The sequence below is a fragment of the Notamacropus eugenii genome, chromosome 4 (assembly GCF_028372415.1).
Source record: "Notamacropus eugenii isolate mMacEug1 chromosome 4, mMacEug1.pri_v2, whole genome shotgun sequence".
Classification (NCBI taxonomy): Eukaryota; Metazoa; Chordata; class Mammalia; order Diprotodontia; family Macropodidae; genus Notamacropus; species Notamacropus eugenii.
This window is the reverse complement of record NC_092875.1, coordinates 51,365,154-51,386,337: the sequence shown is the minus strand read 5'-3', so window position 1 is coordinate 51,386,337 and position 21,184 is coordinate 51,365,154. Positions and strand designations below refer to the sequence as shown.

At 53.1% G+C, this 21,184-nt stretch overlaps 1 protein-coding gene across 4 annotated transcripts; it reads right to left on the bottom strand.

Annotated features, from left to right (window-relative positions):
- Positions 1-608: 608 nt before the first annotated feature.
- CAMSAP3 (calmodulin regulated spectrin associated protein family member 3) lies at positions 609-20,311 on the bottom strand. Of its 4 annotated transcripts, XM_072600862.1 has the most exons (19): positions 20,057-20,311; positions 12,177-12,430; positions 11,938-12,060; positions 11,670-11,756; positions 11,434-11,466; positions 10,740-10,787; positions 10,301-10,439; positions 9,485-9,624; positions 8,818-8,911; positions 8,361-8,415; positions 8,068-8,141; positions 7,877-7,946; positions 5,666-7,232; positions 5,448-5,587; positions 3,607-3,863; positions 3,412-3,511; positions 2,214-2,326; positions 1,717-1,835; positions 609-1,550 (listed from the first exon to the last, which is right to left on the bottom strand). In XM_072600862.1, the coding sequence occupies exons 1-19, from the start codon at positions 20,202-20,204 to the stop codon at positions 1,248-1,250; spliced, it is 3,864 nt and encodes a 1,287-aa protein (XP_072456963.1). In that variant the 5' UTR covers positions 20,205-20,311; the 3' UTR covers positions 609-1,247. The 4 variants fall into 4 exon arrangements, with proteins under 4 accessions (XP_072456963.1, XP_072456965.1, XP_072456964.1 ...); XM_072600864.1 differs by lacking the exon at positions 10,740-10,787; XM_072600863.1 differs by lacking the exon at positions 11,434-11,466.
- Between the last annotated feature and the right edge of the window lie 873 nt (positions 20,312-21,184).

Below are 21,184 nucleotides of genomic sequence, written 5' to 3'. Positions count from 1 at the left end.
TGACAGGACCTAAAAATAACTTAATAGCCTACAGTGGACTGGATCTAATTAGATAAAAATTGAGTAAGTCCTCTGGGTTCAAAAAATCAATGGCAAAAACAGGACAGGGGAGGTGTGGCTTGATGGGAGTTGGTAGGAAGATCTGGGAGCTTTAGGGGACTGCAAGATCAGTAAGAGTTGGGACCCGAGACAAAAAGAGCCAATGAAGAGGCTGTGTTAAAAGAGGGTGGTGTCCAGAACCCGCGAGATGGCTGGCCCACTGCCCCCAGGAACATAGCTGTGAGCATCCCTGGGTAAATGTGGAGAAGATTCAGAGGTGAATGTTGGCCAGAGACCATGACATGAGAAACCCTCAGAGGAAATGATGACCACTGACTTGGGAGGGGCTGTCCCTCACTTTGGCCTCAGAAGAGCTGGGAGGAGCAAGGAAAGGAAATCCTAGCTCAATGTAAGGAAGGACTAGGAATAAGCTGCTGTAGAAATACTGGAGGTTCCCCATAACTGGAGGAATTCTGGTTCCAATGCTCTCTGAATCTGGAAGTCCTAAGCCTGCCTCCCTTCCTCAGCTTCCAACCACCCCCTCCTAGAGGAGGAAGGGGTCAAGAAGATCTCTTTAAATTATTTTATTCAAGATGGGGAGAACAGACAGGGGCAGGGAGTGGTTGAGCTGAGCCCTGAGTCCCTGAAGCTCCCAGCTTCCCCCTCCCCACAGCAGGACACGACACAAAAATGAAGGGACTCCTTCCAGGCTTCCAGGGAGGCATGGGGAATAAGGAAATCCACCCCCAAAACCCCCTCCAAAAAAAGAAGTCAAATGCAGGTCCAGTCCCCTTTGGAATCCAACTCTGGCTCAGGCCAGAATTTATAAAGTGGCTTTCCAAAGGATTGGAGATTGGGAGCCCCACCACACTGGGGACTAAAATCTGTCCAGGCAAGAGGTGGCTGGGTGGAGTGGGGGATAGGGAACAAAGAGACATTGCCTCCAAGAGGCACTGGGCTAGAAGAAACATGCAGATGGGAGAGGACTCAGGAGGGGGCAAGAGTTGAGATCCCCGTCCTGCCCTCAGACTCCTGACCAGGGAAGAAAGAAGAGCCCAGGTTGGGATAGGGTGATACAAAGCACCCTCTCTCACCCCAGGAGAGGGCCTCCACCATCCCTCTAGAGAGCCACCTTGGGGACAGAAGGTCCCTGGCTGGCTCTGGGGTAGAGTCCAGGCCTTAAGAGTGCTAGCCAGGAAATGTCTGGGCTATTTAGGGGTGCTGGGCTTCTTTGGGGTACTGGGCTTCTTGGTCTGCCAAAAGTGGCCCTGGATGGTTATGGCGTCCACACTCATGGACATGGTCTTGGCGGGGATCTGCGTGAAGCGTTTCCGGTCTGAGTTGTACTTGTAGATCCCCTCAACCATGGACTTAGTGATGGTTCGGGGTCCGTAGCCAGCCAAGCGTGACATTTCTTCTGTCTCCCCAGAGAAAGTATACAGTGCCCGAAACTGGCAGCTTGAGTCTCGGAAGAGGATCAGGAAGTGGTTGGCTTTACTCTTCTCAATTTCCTGGGATGGGGAGAGAGGGATGGGAGGAATTAGGGATACTGGAGCCCGATAAGAGAATTTGAACCTTGGGAAGAGGAATGGATTGAGCGAGAAGAGGGGAGTGGAATTTAGAGCAGACTGGATGGAGATTTCTATAGGCATACCAGGGGCCCAGCCCTGGCCTCACCTCCAGGATGCGGTTCTTGTGAGATTCATTGACCTTGCCAGCAAGGCAACAGTGGGCCAATGCATTGTGGATGATGTACTTGTTGGACTTGGCGCTGGGCTCCTTGTACAGCTTGGGGCCTGGGGCATGAGGGGGAGAAGGAAGTTATAATCAGAAAAAGTGCATGAGTGATTCAATCTCACCTTTGTAACATACTAGCAAAACAGACCTATGACCTAACATACTGTAACATACATGACCTACAGACCTAAGTACTCTAACGACTTGACAGTACCTTACCCTCATTCTACATGTGAATAAACTGAGGTCAGAGAAGTGTGAATCAGGATTGAAACCCAGGTCTCCTGAGTCTGGGGGGTCCAATGATTCTTCCCATTACACCCTGTGCTAGATGTAGAGCCAGAGGTTCCTAACCTGCCCCTGTGCATCCCCCAGTCTTGCCACCATCCTCTCTCCATTCATTCCCTTTTCCAACTAGTGCCCAGTCAAGCCCTTACCTGTGTATTCTGGGACGGAGGCCGGTGAGGAGGCAGTACTCCCATTTTCCCAGTCCCGATCTCGGTTACCCAAAAGGCGACTGGGGGACATCAAGCCTGATGGAGAAGGGGCCCTGAAGAGAAAGGAATGTCACTTCGATGGGGAAGGAAGTCTTCCAGATGCCTCTTACTCCTGGGGAGCCTAATCTCCTTGATTCACAGAATCTCAGACTTGGAAGGACTGCTAGAGGTTACCTTGTCCAACTGACCACTTGATGGATAAACCCTATCTATCAAATTCTCAACGAGTGTTCTTTCAGCCTCTGCTCAAAAACCTCTTCGAATGGAAGTCTTTTAAAATAGTTGGGAAGTTCTTACTTATGTTAAGCCTAAATCTGTCTCTCAACAACTTCTACCCTTTGCTTGCAGCTCTGCCCTCTGATGTCTCTACAGTTACTTAAGGACCATAATCCTTTCCCCACTAAGTTTTCTTTTCTCTAGGCTAAACACCCCTAGCTTCTCCAAATGATCCTTGAAAGGTACAGTCATCAATTCAACCTAAAAGTTGCCTACTTCGTGCTAGACAACAGGGATGCCAAGAGTATGTGCACATCTCCCCACTTGTGTGCCATCAACATAGTAATCACTACCCTTTGCAGAAATTCAACAGTTGTAAATAGTGTTAACTGTACCATTATCCTGCCTAGCGTTTCCATTCTGTCCTCAAGAATAATATCAAATATTTTGCCAAAATCCAAGTACAATATAGAGATCACATTTTTCTGATCTATCATTCTGGTCAAAGAAAATGGGGGACATAGGATGGCGGGGGGAGAGACATTAGTATGTCTTGTTCTTGATGAATCCATGCTGATTCCTAGTGATCACTGCTTCTGTTTCTAAATGCTCATAAAATATCCCTTTAATAACCCATTCTAGAATTTTTGCCCTAATTGTAATGGTACATAGGTCTTGTACAGAGAATAACTGGTTTAAAAACAAAACCCCAGCATGAGTTTAGCTTGCCCAAGGTTGAACTCTATCATCCATAAGAATGGTATCCTTGAGGAAGCTCTAAGCTAACCCAACCAGTGAGCAGAACACCTGCCCGCTGAGATACAGTCACACTTCAAACACAGACACCAACAACCGGACAAACTGATACACAGCCGCAGATTAGGTAGCTTTGGGGGGTGGGGGTGGAAGAGTGTAAATTTACCTGGATGTGGACCTTTTTACCCCAAGGTTGTTGGAAGAATCATTGGCCACAGTGGAAAGGGACAGGGTGGACTGGGAGTAAACTTTGCTAAGTCGGGACCCTGGTAGGGAGAAATAGGAAATATGATCCTCAGTCTTATTTTCTCCCCTTGGCAACCCCCACCACCATCACCGGTTCCTCCATGCTCCCCCTTACCCAAGAGACCTCGGGGACTACGGCCTAGAGCCGAATCATCACAGCAGCCAGATCGAGGTCGAGGGGGCCGACGGGCACCCCCTCTTCCAGGCCCTCCCCCTGCCCCTCGAGGTCGGAGTACTTTGTCCAGGTCATCCATCAACTTTAGCTGTGCCCGCCTCTCATATTCTTGTCTTGTAAAGTCCCCTCTTCGGGCTGGGCCCTCCTCTTCAAGGCTGGCCCCAACCCCAACTCGGGCCTTCTCCTCCTGGGCCAACCTGAAGGAAAACATGGAGGCCCAGAGCAGGAAATGAGAGGTGAGCAGAAAGAAGAGACTTGTCTTTGGTGAGCTTTGGAAGTGGCCAGCATGAGTGTCAAACTAAATGATTCTAATTTGGGAAGGATAACCCAGGAAATCTGTACCATTTGTGTCCCCTTTGAGGAACAGTGGGTTGAAAATTAGCTAGGGTAGTGGGCAAAGCACCCCTAAGCCCACCAGACCACTAAGGGGCTTCCAAGATTGGGTAAAAGGGGGCTATGAACATGTGGAATAGACCATTGAGCTTGTCCATTCCCTAACTGATTTGATAAGGTCTAGGGATGATTAAAGGACCATAAAATCAAAGCTGAAAAGAATCTTACAGGTCAGTCCCATAGCAGGAAAGAACTCAGGGCCCATTTATCTAGCTTATAATAACAGCTAATAGGAGCAACTAACTATACGCCAAGCACTTTACAAATATCTCATTTGATCCTCACAGCCACCCTGGAAAGGAGGTGCTATAATCATCCCCATTTTAGAGGTAAGGAAACTGAGGCAGACAAAGGTCAAGTGACTTGTCCAGGGTCACACAGTCATCAAGTTATCTGAGGCTCGTTTTGAACTCAGGTCTTTCTGACTCTAGGACCAGCAATGAGCCACTTAGCTGTTCCCATGAACAAGGATATCTCAACAACATATCCTAAAAGCAGTCATCTCGACTCTGCTTAGAGACTCAGAGCAAGACAGAGGAATCCAGTCACACTTTTGAATAGCATCCCTTGTTAGGAAGTTTTACCTATGCCCTCAGCCATATGAGGAAACGAAGGTTCAGAATAGTAAAGTGATTCACCCAAGCTCCCACAGACCTGCTTTAATTACCTGGATGTGGACCTTTTCACCCCAAGGTTGTTGGAAGAATCACTGGTCACAGTTTAAAGGGACAGGGTGGACTGCTAAGTTTACTTATTAATTACTTATTAAGTGTCAGAGCCAGGATTTGAATCCAGGTCCTGAGACTCCAAATCCAGAGCTCTTACACCTCATTGAGAGATGAGGGTTCCCAGTTGGGCTCCTTGCCCCCAAGGGAGCATTAGAATTAAGAGAAGCCAAATGAGGCATTGGAACCTGAACTACACAGAATAGCTTAGAAAGTTTAGAATCACCTCACCTGAGACTGGGCAGATTTCTTTAGTGTATAAATCTAGCCCCTGCTCCTGGATGTTATTCCTGAAACTGTATACTGAATTTTTTTTTTCTTTTGAATAAGCCCTGGAAAATGGACTTTTGGGGTCCAGAAGATGGGAAGACAGATTCTAAAAATAAGTAACAAGAGATGGGAAAGGGCAGAAAAACAGATAAGGAACATGAGGGACCAATGACAGCAGACTTCTGAGCCCAAGGACCCAGTCAAGCTCAGAGAGAATCCAGGAGGCAAAATGAGGCCTCAAGTAGGGGCTCAGGAATCAGAGAAATGAGAACAAGGGAAAGAGGAAAGCCCTGGGGCCAGTGGCAAACCCTAGAAGGTGACGAGGTTCCCAGGGCAAGATCCTTTCCAGAGCTGGGGCCAGGAGAACGACACGTGACGCTCGTCAAGGCTCACCGAGCAGCTTCCTCCTTCTTTTGCTCCTTCTCCACCTCCAGCCACTGTTTCCGCCTCCGTGCCTCCTCTGCCCGCCGCTGCTGCCGCTCTAGCAGGCTAGCCCGCTTCTGTGCCATCTCGTCTTCTGGTTTTTCTTCATCCTACAGAAAACATCCATCCGTCTTCCCAGCTGCTCTTACCCTGGTCCAAGCACTATACCCTGATCCCCTCCATCTCACCTTATAGAAGAAACCCAGGCCGGTCCGTGGCTCTCCATTCACAGCCTCTTCCAGAGAGTCTTCCCCTCCAGGGGGGCTCCCATCCCCATCACTGTCCAGGCTCCCCAGTGGGATCTCGATGAGCCCTGGTCGGCCAGATGGGGTGGCAGCCCCTCCTAGGGGCTCAGCAGGTACCTCTCCTGGCTTGGGGCCAGGCTCAGGCTCTGGCTTTGAAGGACCAGAGCCTGGATCAGGCTGATCCTCATCAAAGAGGATAGAGGAACGGGTCTGAACAGGTACCTGGGATGGTGAAAATTTGCGCAGGTGGGGAAGAGTGTCCACATCGTGCGGTGGAGTCAGTACCCGAGTCAAGGGCGCCAGCCGGAGCTCTGCAGGCCGGGCGTGTTTGGGGCTACGGGGAGCAGGGGTTGAAGCAGGGACAGAAGCTCGGCGTGGAGGTGGTTGGGGCGATCGAGGGGGTACGGCGCGACGAGCAGGGGCTGGGGAGGGAGCCCGGGGCCCGGCAGGACCAGGAATGATCCAGGCAGCAGCAGGTGGACCAGGCCCAGGGTGCTCAGGCTCCCGCAGGAGCCGCTGCTGCTGGTCCGTGAGCCGCTGCATGTCCCGCTGCAAAGAGCTCAGGGCTGCACTCAGCTTACTGACTGCCCGGTTATAGTCCCCAAGGCCTTCCTCTGAAAGCCGGCCAGACCCCACCTCTGGGGAAAAGGTCACCATCTTGGGCCTTTCGGAAGGCTCTCCACGGCCCTCACCGGCAGGTCTCTCACCAGGCCCTGAGCCTGGGGCACCTTCAGCTTCTTGTGCACTAGAGCCATTGTCCCCATTGACACCATCTCCGTCACTCTCAGCGCCAGCCTCACGCCTCTGCACCTGCAGGAAGGCACTCTTGCCCAGCCGCTGCCGGTGCTTAGCAAAGATGGCCTCAATGCGCCGTTTTTGAGCCTCAATAGCTCGGCGTTTTTCCTCCAGCCTTGCCCCCAGCTCACTCATCTCTGAGCTCAGGGCCTCTGGAGGAGCCTCAGGAGGGGCCCCTACCCCAGCCTCCTCCCCACCCCGGCCTTCTGGCTTCACCAGCTGCTTCTTCCTCTCTGCAAAGCTTGTCATGCGCACTTCAGATTGGTTAGGTGTGGCTGGGGGCCCCTCAGGTGGGACTGATTTAGAGGCCTCTCCAGGTGGGTAAGGTGAAGCCAAGGGTGGTTTTGAGGCTTTGGGGGCCCCCTCTGGATGGGAGTAGTAAGCAGGAGGTTTTGAGGTCTCAGATGGGTAGGATGAAGACAGGGTAGGTTTTGAGGGTCCCTCAGGGGAATGGAGATAGAAGCCGCCATCAGCGGCGCCATCCGGGAGCAGGCGGGGCTCAGCACTATGGATGATCTGCAGGGCTTCTTCTATGGTGGGGAGGTCCCCAGGCTCCGGGACTGGCTCTGGGGGAGGCTGCGACGCTGAAACCCTTGGGGGACCCAGGCTATCAGAACTGGCAGAGCGTAACAGTACTGGGTCACCCATGACCACGTCCACGTCGCTGTCCAGGCCAAAGGGAGTGCTGAAGGATACAGCCTGGGACAGGGGGCGGCTGGGGGGGCCAGATGGGGGCTAAGACTCCAGCCTTGAACCCCTGGCCCACCCCACGGCCCCCCAGTCACTCCCTCTCCAATGACTGGCTCTGACCCTTGGCCAGGGGACCTCCCCCAACCCTGCTCTTGGAGGTTCTCAGGACTCAGCAGTAGGCCTGAAGCCTATACCTATCCTTTGAGTGCTGGGTCCAGAGCTTCCAGATAGAGCTACTGAGGCACCAGAAACTGACCAAGAGATGGACATTAAATACTATTGGACCCTCAAGAAAGTCTGCCCAGCTAGGGGCAGAGGCAGCTAAAGAATGCACAAACATGGGACAAAACGTCTTTGCCACAGCCAGTAGACTTCCCAAAAGGCCCATTATTCATTAAGACCAAATGGTTATCATCACAGTCTGGTCAATGCACAGATTTGTAGGAAATCAGTCACTACAGAGGGACCTTATGGGGCTGAGGGAGGTGGTGGTCCACTGACAACCAACAGATGGAGAAGGAAAATTGGGGTCCTAGGGAGAAAAGGACCACGGGGCTAAAGAACTAGGCACCTGATCTCTGCTCCTCCATAGCTTCTCCCCTTGGACCCTAAGCTGCCAACTCCACCCCCAACCCCACCCTAGGCCTCTTGACTGGGACTCCTCCTCACCTGAGCTGCCGGTTCCATACCTTCCCCAAAGCCTCTATGTGAGTCATGGAGGGTGATGACTGCAAGGAACCTGTGAGGAATCAGAGGTCAGCTCCAGCTCCTTTGTTAGGACTGACAGACAACTGATGAGGGGCAGGGGAACAGAAAGCAGGTTGACCCTCTCCTCGCACACTCACTTAGCTCTTTCTCACCTGATGAGCTACGAAGAGGGGACTGTGGCCCCCCTGGAGACAGAAGTGGGTGCCGGAAATTGAAAACAGGGGAGCTGCAGGTGGGAAGGAACACAATCAACCCATGAACTGTATCCCAGCTCCCCCACCCCCCAAAACCCAGAGCAACAGTACACTGGGCTCCGTCCCAAGCCTCCAAGGGGAATCCACTAACTGAGGGGGAAGGGAACAGAACAGAGGGAAGGACAAGTAGGAGGAAACAGATGGACCTTAGGAGCCACCAATGGGAAGGAGGTGTGGGGAGGGTGCTGTACCTGGCTCCATTGCCACTCGGTGGGGTAGAGGCTTCACTGACCCCAGGAGAGGAACCTGAGGCAAAGATGAAGAGAGGACAACCAGTGCCAGCCTAAGCCCTGGCCTCCATCTACAGAGTGCTCCCACACAGTTCACCCTCCCTATTCAGATGCCTCAGTTCCCTGGCCTCACCACCACCAACAGCAGCCAGCACTTATGTAGTACTTAACAGGTTGGCAAAGTAGTTCATTTTATCCTCCCATCAACCGGTACTGTTATTATCCCCATTTTACATAGAGGGGAACTGGGGCAAAGTGATTATTGCCCAGGGGACATATAGCTAAGGGGTACCTGGGACAGGATTCAAACTCAGGTCTTCCTGACTCCTGGTCCAGTGCTGTAGCCACTGTGCCACCCAGCAACATCACAATAGCTTGAGGTGCTCCCCTCCCTCCCCAGTCCCCACTCCAGCCTCACCTCGACCATCTGGCAGCTCCTTAGGCCTCACGAAGTCCGGCTTCAGCACCTCAAAGCAAAGAAACAGCTCGGCCAGCAGCACAGCCACATTAGTCTGGGGACCAAGAGACATCAAAGTCAAGAACTGGAAGGGGCAACCAAAAACCCCTCCACAGCAAGCCCAGCAAGTGGCCAATCAGCCTTGATGTGAGAAACTCCTGTGACCAGGAGCTCACTACCTCCTTAATGATGGCTCTCATTCTTACACAGGGTCCTTCTGAGTCTCAATGCACCCCTCTATAATTTCCTCTTTCCTCCTAGTTCTGCCTTCAGGGGCCAGACATCACAAGACCAAGTCCATTTCAAGACTTTTGATACCAAAGACAGCTCTCATGTCCCGTTCTCTCCCCTCCCTGCACCCCCCCCCCACCCCCCAACATCTAATCTCTAGGATAAATATCTCCAAGTTCCATCAGCTTCATATGGCATGATCTCCAGGCCCTTTAAACCCCAGTGACCTGTTCAGGATGTTCTTGGGGTGGGGATAGGCAGGGAGAGACAGGCTGAGGGGGGAGGGGTCATGATGTTGCTGTTGTCCCTCTGTGGATCCCCTGGGGACCCAGGAATCCTTATCCCTCTTCCCCTGGCCCCAGTTTAGCCATTCAGGGATCCTGGACACCAGGGTCACCTTGAGGAGGGGGGGCACATAGAGCAAGTCCTCCAGAGCCAAGGGGCAGCCCCCTGGTAAGCGAGCAGCACAGAAGTCCTGGACCAGTTGCAGGTTGTATAGACTGTCTGCCACAGACATGGTGTCCTTCAGGCATACATCTGCAGGAAGAGAGGAAGAAGCACCTGGTTGGCAGGGTACTTGGGGGATGGGGCCCAGAGGGAGAGCTCCTGACAAAGTGCCTTCTCTTCAGCTGGCATCATTCCATTCTCTGTCTCTGTTTCTCTCTCTTTATAGAGATATGTGTGTGTATGCACACATACACACACACACACACACACACACACACACACACACACACACATTGTCTCCCCAATAAAATGCAAGCTCCTTGAGGTCAGGACTGTTCATTTTTCCCTTTTATCTATGGGCACTATGCCTGGCACACAGGAGGCACTTGCTTTGTTCAGTTGTTTCAGTCATGCCCGATTCTTGGTCACCCCATGTGGGTTTTCTTGACAAAGATACTGGATTGGTTTGCCATTTCCTTCTCCAGTTCATTTTACAGATGACAGAACTGAAGCAAACAGGGTTAAGTGACTTGCCCAAGGTCACACAGATGGTGTCTAAAGCCAGATTTGAACTCAGATCTTCCTGACTCCAGGCCCAGCACTCTATCCACTCCATCACCTAGCTGCCCCAAGGAGGTGCTTAATAAATCCTCGTTGATTGATTGAGTTCTGAGGTTGGCCAGGGGACAGAGATGCCTGGGTCTGGAGAATCCACCTGAGCCCCCTCCCCACCCTCAGTCCAAGGCACGGAGCCCCACCCACTTACCCTCAAGCCTCAGCAGCTGGGGGCAATAGCAGTGAATAATGGAAGCTAAGGCGGCTCCGCTGGCCAGGTCCTGGAGACCTGACACTACCGGGAAACAGGGTGCCCTGCGGGCCACGGCCCGGTCCTTTCGGTACCGGATCTGTGGGACAGAAGGAAAAGGTCAGAGGTCAGTGGTCACGGATCAACCAGAGTTGGAGAGCATGCAGCCGGTGCAGGAAGGCCAGGTGCGTGAGTCCTTGAGGCTATGGGGGAGAGGGCGCAACATGCAGCAGAAAGGGGGACTGAAGGACCCCGAGAGCGAGGAGGAGCGAGCGCTGAGCAGGAGGGGCCCTCAAGCTCTGGACAGCTGGTGGAAGCTGGCCCAGCCTGGCCTGGTGGGGACAAGAGCAGTGATAGGGGGAGCAAAAAGCAGGAAGGACAGAGGTTGGAGATACGTTACCACAGGGGGTTTGCTCCCTGACTCCTTCAAACAGAAGGCAACGGCGTGCTGAGGGGGCGGAGAGGAGGGGGCGTCAGCGCGGGGGCCACAGCGGGACACAGGCTCCAGGCCAGGGAAGGAGGGGGCCCTGTCTCATCCTGTCTGTTGAGGGCTCCCCCACCCCCAAACCAGCCCCACACCCTGGGACATCCTCGAGGGCTCATTAGCAAATCACTATGGTCATTCCTAGGAGGAGAGCCCCATTCCTTAATCTGCCTTAATCTAGGGTTTCTGGCCTCTCCCCTTCTTCTCTGGGGTTCCCTCATCCCCCGTCTCAGACCTTAGAAACAAGTAAGAGGCTTGTCGTCTGGTCAGCCCTGAGCCATTTGCAAGGTCTGGGCCTCAGTGAGACCTGCTGACCCCCCCAGCTCTGGCACCTTGGGGTGGAGATGGAGGGAGCCCAGGAGAAGCAGGCAGGGCAGCAAGATCATGCAGCAGGACACCTCCCCCAGGGGGCCCTCAGGGCTGCAGAGGCCAATGTGAACAGAGGACCTGAGATACCCTGACTTTTTTCTTGGGGACTGAGTTTCCAGTTCTCCCTACCCTGACCCCCACTCCATGTACCCCTTCCACCTTCCCCAGGGCCGCAGATCCTCTGTTCACAGGTCAGGGTGCAGGGGCAGAATGGAGCTGGGGGCCAGGCGCACCCACTTACGGGAACGAGCTTCCAGTACCAGCGGGTGGGACACTGAGGCGCAGAGAGGGGCAGAGAGGAGGAGAATGCGGCAGTGCGGGGACAGAGACAGAGAGATACAGAGAAAGTCACACCCCAGCCCTGCCTTGCCCCATCCCTAGCCCCAAAGAGGAGGCGGAGGGGCAGCCTGGCCCCAGGATGTCGGGGTACAGGTTCCCCAGGCCCCACCCACTCCCACCCCACCTGCCAGGCCTCACCGAGGGCTGGGCAGCAGTGTCTGCGGGGGGCACTGGGGTCCTCTGAGCTGCCTCCCGTTCTGTCATCTCCTGCAGTCGCCGCATAGTCTGGGAGGGGCAAAAAAAGGGCAGTAAGCTAAGAAGGGGCCTGGGAGAAAGTCTACACTTTGGTCCTGGGAGGATCAACAAGCGACTCTCAGACCTCAGTTCTGGCTGGGGTCACCCTGCAGGCTCTCCAAGGCAATCCAGTAATTCCCCTGCTCCCATTCCCACAGTCTCCTCTGCCTACCGAGTCCACCCAGAGAAGGAGCTTGTGTTCCCAGCTGCCTGGGGCTGCAGGGACAGGCAGGGATGCAGTCCACTCTGAGGCAAAGGCTGTCATGAGGGCATCGATCACAGCCAAGTGGGCACCCTGTAGAAAAAAGAAACCCATGGGGCGTTGGGAAGAAGCCGCTGCTGCTCCCTCCCAGCAGCTCACAGGAGATGGCAGGGGACAAATTGAATGACAAGGAGAACACAGGGCCTCACCATCAGGATGGGCTGATGTCGCAGGTCAGCCTCCCGCACGGGCCGATCAGGCAGCGTCGGGGTCAGACCCCGTCGGGCTAACATAGTTAAGAGGGCAGCAGGGCCAGGTGGGGCCTCCAGCCGGGGCAGTGCAAGCCGCCAGGCCCGGCAGTACAGCTCTGCCGAGAGAAGCAGCCGCGTCACAGGAGGCTTCACATGCTCTTGGGCATACTGGTCTGTGTAGAAAGGCTCCCACAGCTCTGGAGGCACATGTTCTGCAGGAAGAGACACAATCAGTGGCCATGGCCATGACCCAAAACCTCCTCTCCTATCCCATGCACAAGAGGCTCCTCAGTCCTGAGAGCAGCACAGTCAATCTTAGAAGACTTCCTGGAGGAGGAATCCAGAGAGAATTCCCAAGGAGAGGACCAGAGGGACGAGGGCTGCAGGTTGAGCCTAGGTGTGGTAGGAGAAGATGTGGCAGGGAGCAAAGACAGGTTTCCCCAGCCTTTGAGATCTCACTCCTTTGGCATCTGGGCCAAACCCAAGCCAGGGCACTGAAGCTGCTCTGTGCAAGGAAGGGGGAAGTAGATTGTGGCCCTGCACTGAGCCCAAAGAGCCAGGGAGAACCAAAGGTAGGGAGTTTGCTTAAGAGGTTATTGCAATAATTAATGACCCTGGCAGAGGTGGATGAGGTCTAGACTCAAGAGGAGACTGGGGCGAGAGGGAGGGGATAGCAAAAGCCTTGAATTGACGTGTGTGGAGGGGGTGTGTGTGAGTGTATGTATATGTATGTGTGTGTGTGTGTGTGAGTGTATATGTGTTAGAGTATGTGTGTTGGTGGGTGTGGGTATGTGGGTGTGGGTGTGTGTGTGCATGAGTGTGTGTGTGTGTGTGTGTGTGCGTGTGTCTTAGAGAGTGTGCGTGTGTCTTAGAGAGTGTGTGTGTGTGTGAGTGTGTGTGTGTGTTAGAGAGTGTGTGTGCGTGTGTGTATATATGTAAAAACTACACAGTTCTACTATATCACCTTAGGGAAACCACTTGCCCTCGCAGGCCTCATTTCCCTCCCTCAAAGGGCTGTTGTAAGAATCAGATGACATCCTGGCCCCTGACTGCTGCTTACAGAGTCTGGATTTGAACTCAGATCTCACCCATTGGGAGGGGTAATCGCCTCACTGCTGTCTGCCTCAGTTTCCTCATCTGAAAAATTAACACCAGCACCTACCTCCCAGGATGGTTGTGACATGCCCGCTATGGCTACCACTAACATTTTTGTTATTCCTGGCAAAAGACAAAACCCAAACTCTTCAAAGCCTCATTTTGACAACCTGGAATCATCTTACCCTAACAGGTTCAGCTGCTTCATTTATTCTTGCAGCCCAGTCACTATGGAAAGGAACCCCAGCTTCAACATTTGCTCATTCATACAACATGGATAGTGAGTGGGGGGAGGGTTGGATTTGGAATGGGGAACACTTGAGTCCAAAACCAGACTGACACCAGCTGTGTGAACCAGGATGCTCTTCTGTAAAAAACAGGGGTGGAAATAACCTTCCTCATAGTTAGGCTGTGTGAACTCAAACATGACCCCTTGCCCTTACTTCACCTCTGTCTGCCTCAGTTTCCCCATCTATGAAATGAGGGAAATACTACTCCAGCCACAAAAGGCAGTTGTGAAGGATATGCTTTGGAAAGCCCTGAAAAATGTGGATTATTATTCATACAACAAACACTGACTGTATGTATGCAGGACACCTTATCCACAGCTGAGAAAGACATGTAGTTTGGATGGTTCCAGCCCTGATGTAGCTCCAAGGACTGGAGTGGGGAGGGGAGTTGAGGCAGGAAGACCCCAGCAGGCATCAGGCAATGGGGGCCTGTACCAGACTGGTAGCAACGTTGGAAGAGATGCCAAGAGGTCAAAGGGACATAATTTGGCAACAGATTGGAATCCATACAGAATATGGGGCTGAGACCAAGAAGATGGCGATTGCCTCTGACAGTAATAAGGACTTTTAGAAGAGGGAGGGGCAAAGTTTGGGGAGAAGAGATAATTAATTCATATTCAGTTTTGGACATGCTGAATTTAAGATGTCTACCAAAGACCCAGTTCAACCATGTCACCCCCATGCTCGATGAGCTCCAGTGGCCCCCTAAATGACCTCCAGGATCCAATATAAAACCCCTAGTTGGCTATTAAAGCCCTTAATAACCTGACCCACTCCTACCTTTCCAGTTTTCTCACACCTCATACCACATGCCTCCTCCCCCACCCCTGGCCACGTACTCTTTGATCAGTGACTCGGACTTCCTCACTCTACCTCTAACAAGATGTTCTCCCAGATCTGGACATTTTCTCTGGCTGTCCCCCATGCATTGGATTTACTCCCTCTTTATCTCCACCTCCTGGCTTCCTTCAAAGTGCCAGCTAAAATCCCACCTTCAGCAAGAAACCTTTCCCAACCCCATCCCCTTAAGCCTAGCACCTTCCCTCTGAGATTATCAACAACCGGTCCTGTCAATCTGTCTGTCTGTCCACAGCTGTTTGCATACTGTCTCCCCCATCAGACAGTGACACCCTGAGGGACCGTATTCTGCCCTTCTTTAGTGCCCTGCTCAGAGTAGGTGCTTAATAAATGTCTATTGACTTGATTTACTCTATATTCCAGATGAACAGGACTGGATGACCCTCTCCCCTGAATATATCCCGGTGCCTTCCTGCTTAATACTAGCTAACGTAAACAACAGTCATTAAGGTTCATAAGGCACTTTCCATATATTATCTTACTTGATCCTCGCAATGGGAGGTAGGTGACATTATATTCCCCATGTTACAGATGAGGAAATTAAAGCCAAACAAAGTGAAATGGTTTGTCTAGGGTCACACAGCTAGTAAATATCTGAGGCATGATTTGAACTTAGGTATTCCTGTCTCAACCTCAATATCCTTGTCAAGGACTCTGCCTTACCCTGCCCTGCTCATCTCCACCTGTTGAAATCCTACTGATCCTTCAAGGCCCAGCTCAAATGTAGCTGTCCCAGGTTCCTCCCAAGTCAGGGGGCCTCCCTCCTCTGACCTCAATTAAATTCAGTAAGCATTTATTATCTACTATGGAAGATCAAATGAAAAAACAGGCACTGCCCATGAGGAGCTTAGGTCCTATCAAAGGGTAAAACACACACACACACACACACACACACACACACACACATACACACATTCTACTTTCTTGTTGTCTAAAGTTGAACTTATTCTCTTTCGCCCTAAGCCCTTCTCCCATCCAGGGCACCCCCATGCTCCCAGACCCCCAGGCTCCTAATCTTGGTGTCATCCATGACTCCTCACTCTGCCTCGCCCTCCCTGGCCAATCAATGGATTTCACCTTCATAACGCCTCATATACACTCCCACCACCCTGCTACTGGCCGTGATCACCTCCAGCCTGAACTACTGCAATAGACTGTTGCTTGGTCTACCTACCTCAAGCCTCTCTCCATTCTAGTCATTCTTCACTGGGATGTTAAACTGGTTTCTCTAAAGCGCAAACTGATCACATCACCCCAACCTAACCCACCCAATAAAGTCCAGTGACTCCCTATTATCTCTGGGATACATTCTTCACCACCTCGGCCCTTCCTAACGTTCCAGTTTTCTTATATTTTACTCCCCTCCATGGACCCTCAGATCTTGCAACCTTGACCCCTCTCCGTCCCTCATGGGCAACAGCTCCATATTCCAACTCTTCTCCTTTTCACTGACAGTACTCTCCTCACTTCTGATGCCTAGCCTCTCCAGCTTGTGGTAGAACAGATTAAATCCCACCTTTTGCAAGATGCTTTTCCTACACCAGCCAGTGCCTTCCCCCCGCCAACCCTGATACTTTCAGTCTACTCTGTAGATACCTTGTATATACACAGTTATTTGCATGTTGTCTCCACCATGAGACTGGAAGCTCATTGAGGGAAGGCACTGTTTTTACTTTCTTTGTGTCTCCAGAGCTTAGTATAGCACAGTGCCTAACACATAGTAGGTACTTTTAAAATGCTTGTTGACTTGAGGAACTGATTGTATTCAGCCACAAATTAGACATTTGCAAGTGTCTCTTAACACCTGTAATAATGCCTCGCTTTTATATATAGCACTTTAAGGTTTGCAAGATGCTTTATAAATATTATCTCATTTGAGCTTCAACAACAACCCCAGGAGGAAGGTGGTAGGTGTTATTATCACCCCCATTTTACAGATGAGGAAATTGAGATGCTGGTTAAATGATTTGCCCAGGTTCACACAGTAACTGAGGGTCTGAGGCTGGATTTAAACTCTGTGAGAGCAGGAATTGGCTTTCACTGGCACATCCCTGGTGTCTGGCTGTATGCTGAGCACACAGTAGGTGCTTAATAAGCATTTGTTGATGGAGCTGAGTTAACAGAGCATTTTCATGTACACAAAAGAGTGATTCAAATTCAATTCAAACTTCTGAAAAGCCTATACTCAGCGCCAGGCTCTGTGCTTGGTGCTAGAAATGCAAAAGGCTTTGTGTTCTGGTCCTTAGCCTCAAGGAGTCTACATTCTACTCAGGACAATAAACTGCTGAAGAAGAGGAGTGCACTGGAAAAAAACACTGGATCTTATACATCAAGGTCTGACCCAGCCTCTCTGAGTTCCAGCCTCCTCTCCTATCAAACGGGGAAAAAAATGCCTGTTGTTTCTGTCTTCCAAGCTTGTTTTGAGGCACAAATGTGAAAGGGTTTTGAAAACGTCTAAGGTATGCCTTTTAGGATAAGGGTAAGGCAGCTAGTAGAGCCATATACCAGGCCAGGAGTCAGGAAGGCATCTTCCTGAGTTCAAATCCAGCCTCAGATACTTACTAGCTGTGTGACCCTAGGCAAGGCACTTCACTCTGCCTCAGTTCCTTCATCTGTCAAGTGAGATGAAGAAGGAAATGGCAAACCACTCCAGTATCTTTGCAAGAAAACCCCAAATGGCATCACACAAAATCAGACATGACTGAACTGATGGAACAACGCAGAGACAAAGCAAGGAAATTCAGAGAGAGTGCGCTAGGAAAATTAGAGGAGAAAGACAACCTTTTGAGCTGGGCTAGGGTAGTAGTTTGAGAAAAGGGTGACACTTAAGCTAGGTTGTGTAGGACTTCCAGAGGCAGAGATAAAGATGGAGTGTATTCCAGGCATTCCAGAAAGAAAAAAGAGGGAGAGATGAGATTGAGAAACTGCTAGCAACCATCCAATTTGGCAGAGATCCAGAAAACAAAGGGGTAGAGTAGGAAATACAGCCAGAAAGACTGACTGAAGCCAGATTGTGGAGAGCCTTGAATGCCAGGCAAGGAAATGCATCTTTTATTCTGAAGGCTATAAGAAGCCTCTGAGGATTTTTGGAGCAGAGGATGACATGAGAAGCTTTGGGCTTATAGGAAAAGTACTTTGGTGATTGTATGGAGCAAGGATCGCAGAAGGGAGAGGCTAGAGGCACAAAGACCAGGAAGACTTTGACAATATCTCCCCCTGTCATTGCTAATAGTAAGGGCACCCACCCAGGAGCATGTTTGGGTAACTAAGTAGAGAGGTAGGGGAAAAAGAAAAGTCAAAAATAATCCTAAGGTTTGGAACATGGATGACTAGGTAAATGTCATTGCCACCATCAGAAACGATGAAGTCAAGATGATACAGCTCACTTTCGGCTATGCTGAGATTGAGATCTTTCAACAATACAACCAAGCAGGAATGGCCTGGAAGCAATTGGAGATTAGGGTTGGGATCTCAGAAGAGGGAGGACAGGTGGAGGTGGAGATCTGCACTTGCAGAGAAGTGGTGAATGAAGCTAAGGACAGATAGATGGGTGATGCTTATATGTCTGGGGGAGAAGTGAGAGGAAAGAGACTGGTTGGAGAGAAGCCTCTGGGAATCCACACATTATCTCATTCAATCTTCACAACAATTCTATAAGCTAAGGACCAGAGATATAATTAACAACACACACACCCCACCCCCACCCCCCTGGTGCCTTTTACAGAGGAGGAAACCAAGGTTCAGAAAAGCTGAGTGACTTGACCATGGTCACATAGTGTTAGAGGGAGGGTTGAAACTCAACGTTTCTCCCTTCTCAGCAGCCCCCAGGGTTTAGTCAGCATAGCATGGACTTCGGTCAGGCTGTCTCTGTTTCCAAGGATCAACAGAACCCAAGTTTCCTTGCCTGCCCATCTCTGGCCCCTGCCCACAAGTCTCTCTAGATAGAGCAAACTTACAAACACCAAATGCATTCTGTGCTTTCTTTCATTTGATCTGGAGAACAATGTGAACTAGAATCCAGGTCTCGACTCCCACCCCACTGTAGCTACTCCACAACCAAGGAGAACTCCCACAGAAGCACAGACTGTTAGAGAGGAAAGGGAACCCAGATATCCTAGGGACTAACCCCATCATTTTTACAAGACAGACTGAGGTACAGAGAGAGATGGGGACCAGACCAAGGTCACACAGCAAATTAGTGACACGGGCTGGACGAGCCTCCAGGTCCCCTGTCATTTCCTGGCTGTTTCCATTCCATGTTAGTTGTGTCCTCAGATTAGAAACTCTCTTCACTCCTTTGAGCAGAACGAAACTGGCTAGAGGTCAGATAACCAGGAAAGAGCCTAACCTAGGAGCTGAGACTCTGGGGTCTCTGTAAGGTGCTGCCTCTTCCTTTGAGAAGAGCCTGGGCAGGCAAGGGGCAAAGGGATTTATGGGTAAACAGAAGCTGTTGAGGGCGAAAGATGAGAGAAGACACAAGGGCTGAGATTCCCTCCCATCCATCCGGGCTGTGTCTATCCCTCTCCCAAACACCCACAGAACAGGTTGGTCTGGGCTGGGGCAGCTCCTTGGGGAAGGAATATCCCTTGGCTTTGATGGGAAGGATGATGCCTGCCCTGAACCCGGGCTCTCTCCCATCCGTGGAGCTCTTAAAGGCCTAGGTTTAATTAACCCTGGTCACCTCCCCTCCCAGGCGGCCATGAGGAGGTGAAGATATTGGGCTCCCAGCTCCACCCTCGGAGGGGAGGGTATTCCCAGGGGCAGCGGAGGCCGGGGAGGAGTTAAGGCTTCAGCTAAGGAAACCAGGCCTGCCTTCGGGGAGTCTGGGGGCAGCTGAGCGAATGAGTAAGGGTCTAGGTCCCATGTGGGTCAGCAGGTTGAGACGGAAGGCTAGGCCCCTGGCGAATTAAGGGAGCCCATAGGGTGCCAAGTCCAGCTAGGCCACCTGGTTGGGGACATTCCCACACTAGGGGCCAGTAAGCCCCACATCAGATTTAAATAAACGGGGGACAAGACGGCACAGACCCAGAAGGCAACAAGCCCAGAATCTTGGCCTCACTCTCCCAAGGCTAGGGCCTGGGTACAACGGCTGAGGGAAGGGTGGGGTTGGCTGGGGTGGCGTGGGAAGGGGTACTCGGACCCCGAGATGCCAAGTGGAGTGGCCGGATTCTAAGACATATGGGCCCTGGGGAAGGAGGCAGGGGCTCGAACACCTGGATCCCGGGAGGGTGGACGGCCGGTTGCTTCCACCCCAACCCCTCCCGGGCCCCAGCGCTAGCCGCAGGCGGGGGAGGCAAAGTCCAAGCTGATAGAGAGGGAGCAGGGGGAGGGGACGCGGCCGGCCGGGGACAGGGAAGGGAGAGGAGGAGGGCGAGGAGGCGGAGGAGGAGGCCCCGAGCCCCCGGGAACCCGGGGGTCCCCTGCCCCTCCCCCCGAGCCGAGGCGGCGGCCGGAGCGCACAAAGCGGGCGGCGGCCGGGAGCCGGCGGCGGCCCGCATCCCCCTCCCCAGCCGGCCATTGTTCCCCGGGGGCCCCGGCCTTGCCCCGCCCCCCGCACCTGCCGCGCCCCGGCCCCGGCCCCGGCCCCCGCGCTACCTGCGCCCCCGAAGGCGGCCCGCAGCACCCAGGCCAGGCTGGCGGCCGTCTTGGCCCGCGGGAAGTCGTACTGATCCAGGGGCTTGATCTCGGGCACCAGGAAGGTTTTCCGCAGCGGCCCGGGGCCGGCGGGCGCCGCCTCCACCATGACGGCGCCGGGGATGCGCTGTGGGCTCCGGCCCGGCCACGCCGGCCCGGCCTCGGCTCCCCTCGGCTGGGCTAGCACCGGGCCGAGCCGCCGCTGCCAGCACCGCCGCAGCTGCCGGGCTCCGGGCTCCAGGTGCAGCGGCGGCCCCCCCAGCCCTCCCCCTCTCCGCTCCGCCCCGGGGGCCGGGCCTCAGGTACGCCCCGCCCCCCGTCCGCGCCCTCTCCCGGACCCAGGCGGCCGAGCCCGGGGGAGACCCAGGCCACCGGGATGTAGGTGCCGAGCTCAGGGAGCGGTGCGGGGCGCAGAGGCTCCCCGGAATGCCCCAGTCGGTGTCTGATGGGGGGGCGTGTCCAGGGGGGAATCCTCTGGGTCTCCCCTTGTCTTGGGGTGCAGCGTAGCGGCGGCGGGGAGAGGGGGTGTGGATGAGGGCTGGTTCTTTCTGGTTCCGGACACCCCCGGAGGCACCGCCTTGCTGCCCCCACCCCCAGCCCGCGGCGGTTAAGCCTCAGACAGACTGACAGACAGGCCTCCATTGTGCAGCTCCTGGGCGCACCTGAACTCCGCACACAAAGAAGGCCTGTCTGTCCGCTGGGTCTGCGCCCGGCCGCCTGTTAGTGGGTGGGTGCACGGCAGGCAGGCAGGTGGGGATGGAAATTGGGGTGTGTTGGGGCTTGCGTTGTTCCAGAGTGTGGATGTGTCTGTGCGGGGAGGCGGGTGTGGACACCGATGAGACCCGGGCGTGGGTTTGTATGTGTGTACATGAAAAGGGTGTATGCCTGGCTCTGAGTGAATTTGGGAGGGAGACGTGTGCATGGAAGGGGTGTGTCTGTGTGTAGGGAGAGGGACCTGTGTTGTATCTCTGTGCATGGGAGATGTGTTTGTGTGTAGATGGGGTGTGTGATCCAAGTAGGTCTGTGACGAAAGTCCGGAGGCCTGGCTTCTAGTCTGGATCTGATTCTAAAACATGCTCAGTGACCTTG

What these genes read in the sequence shown, in the direction of transcription:
- CAMSAP3 (XM_072600862.1), bottom strand. Translation starts at nt 20,204, where the DNA reads ATGGTGGAGGCGGCGCCCGCCGGCCCCGGGCCGCTGCGGAAAACCTTC. An exon ending in CAGGGAGCAAACCCCCTGTG is followed by an intron (nt 10,440 to 10,739) that starts GTAACGTATCTC and finishes TCTGTCCCACAG; the next exon opens with ATCCGGTACCGAAAGGACCG. An exon ending in ACAAGAACCGCATCCTGGAG is followed by an intron (nt 1,551 to 1,716) that starts GTGAGGCCAGGG and finishes TCCCCATCCCAG; the next exon opens with GAAATTGAGAAGAGTAAAGC.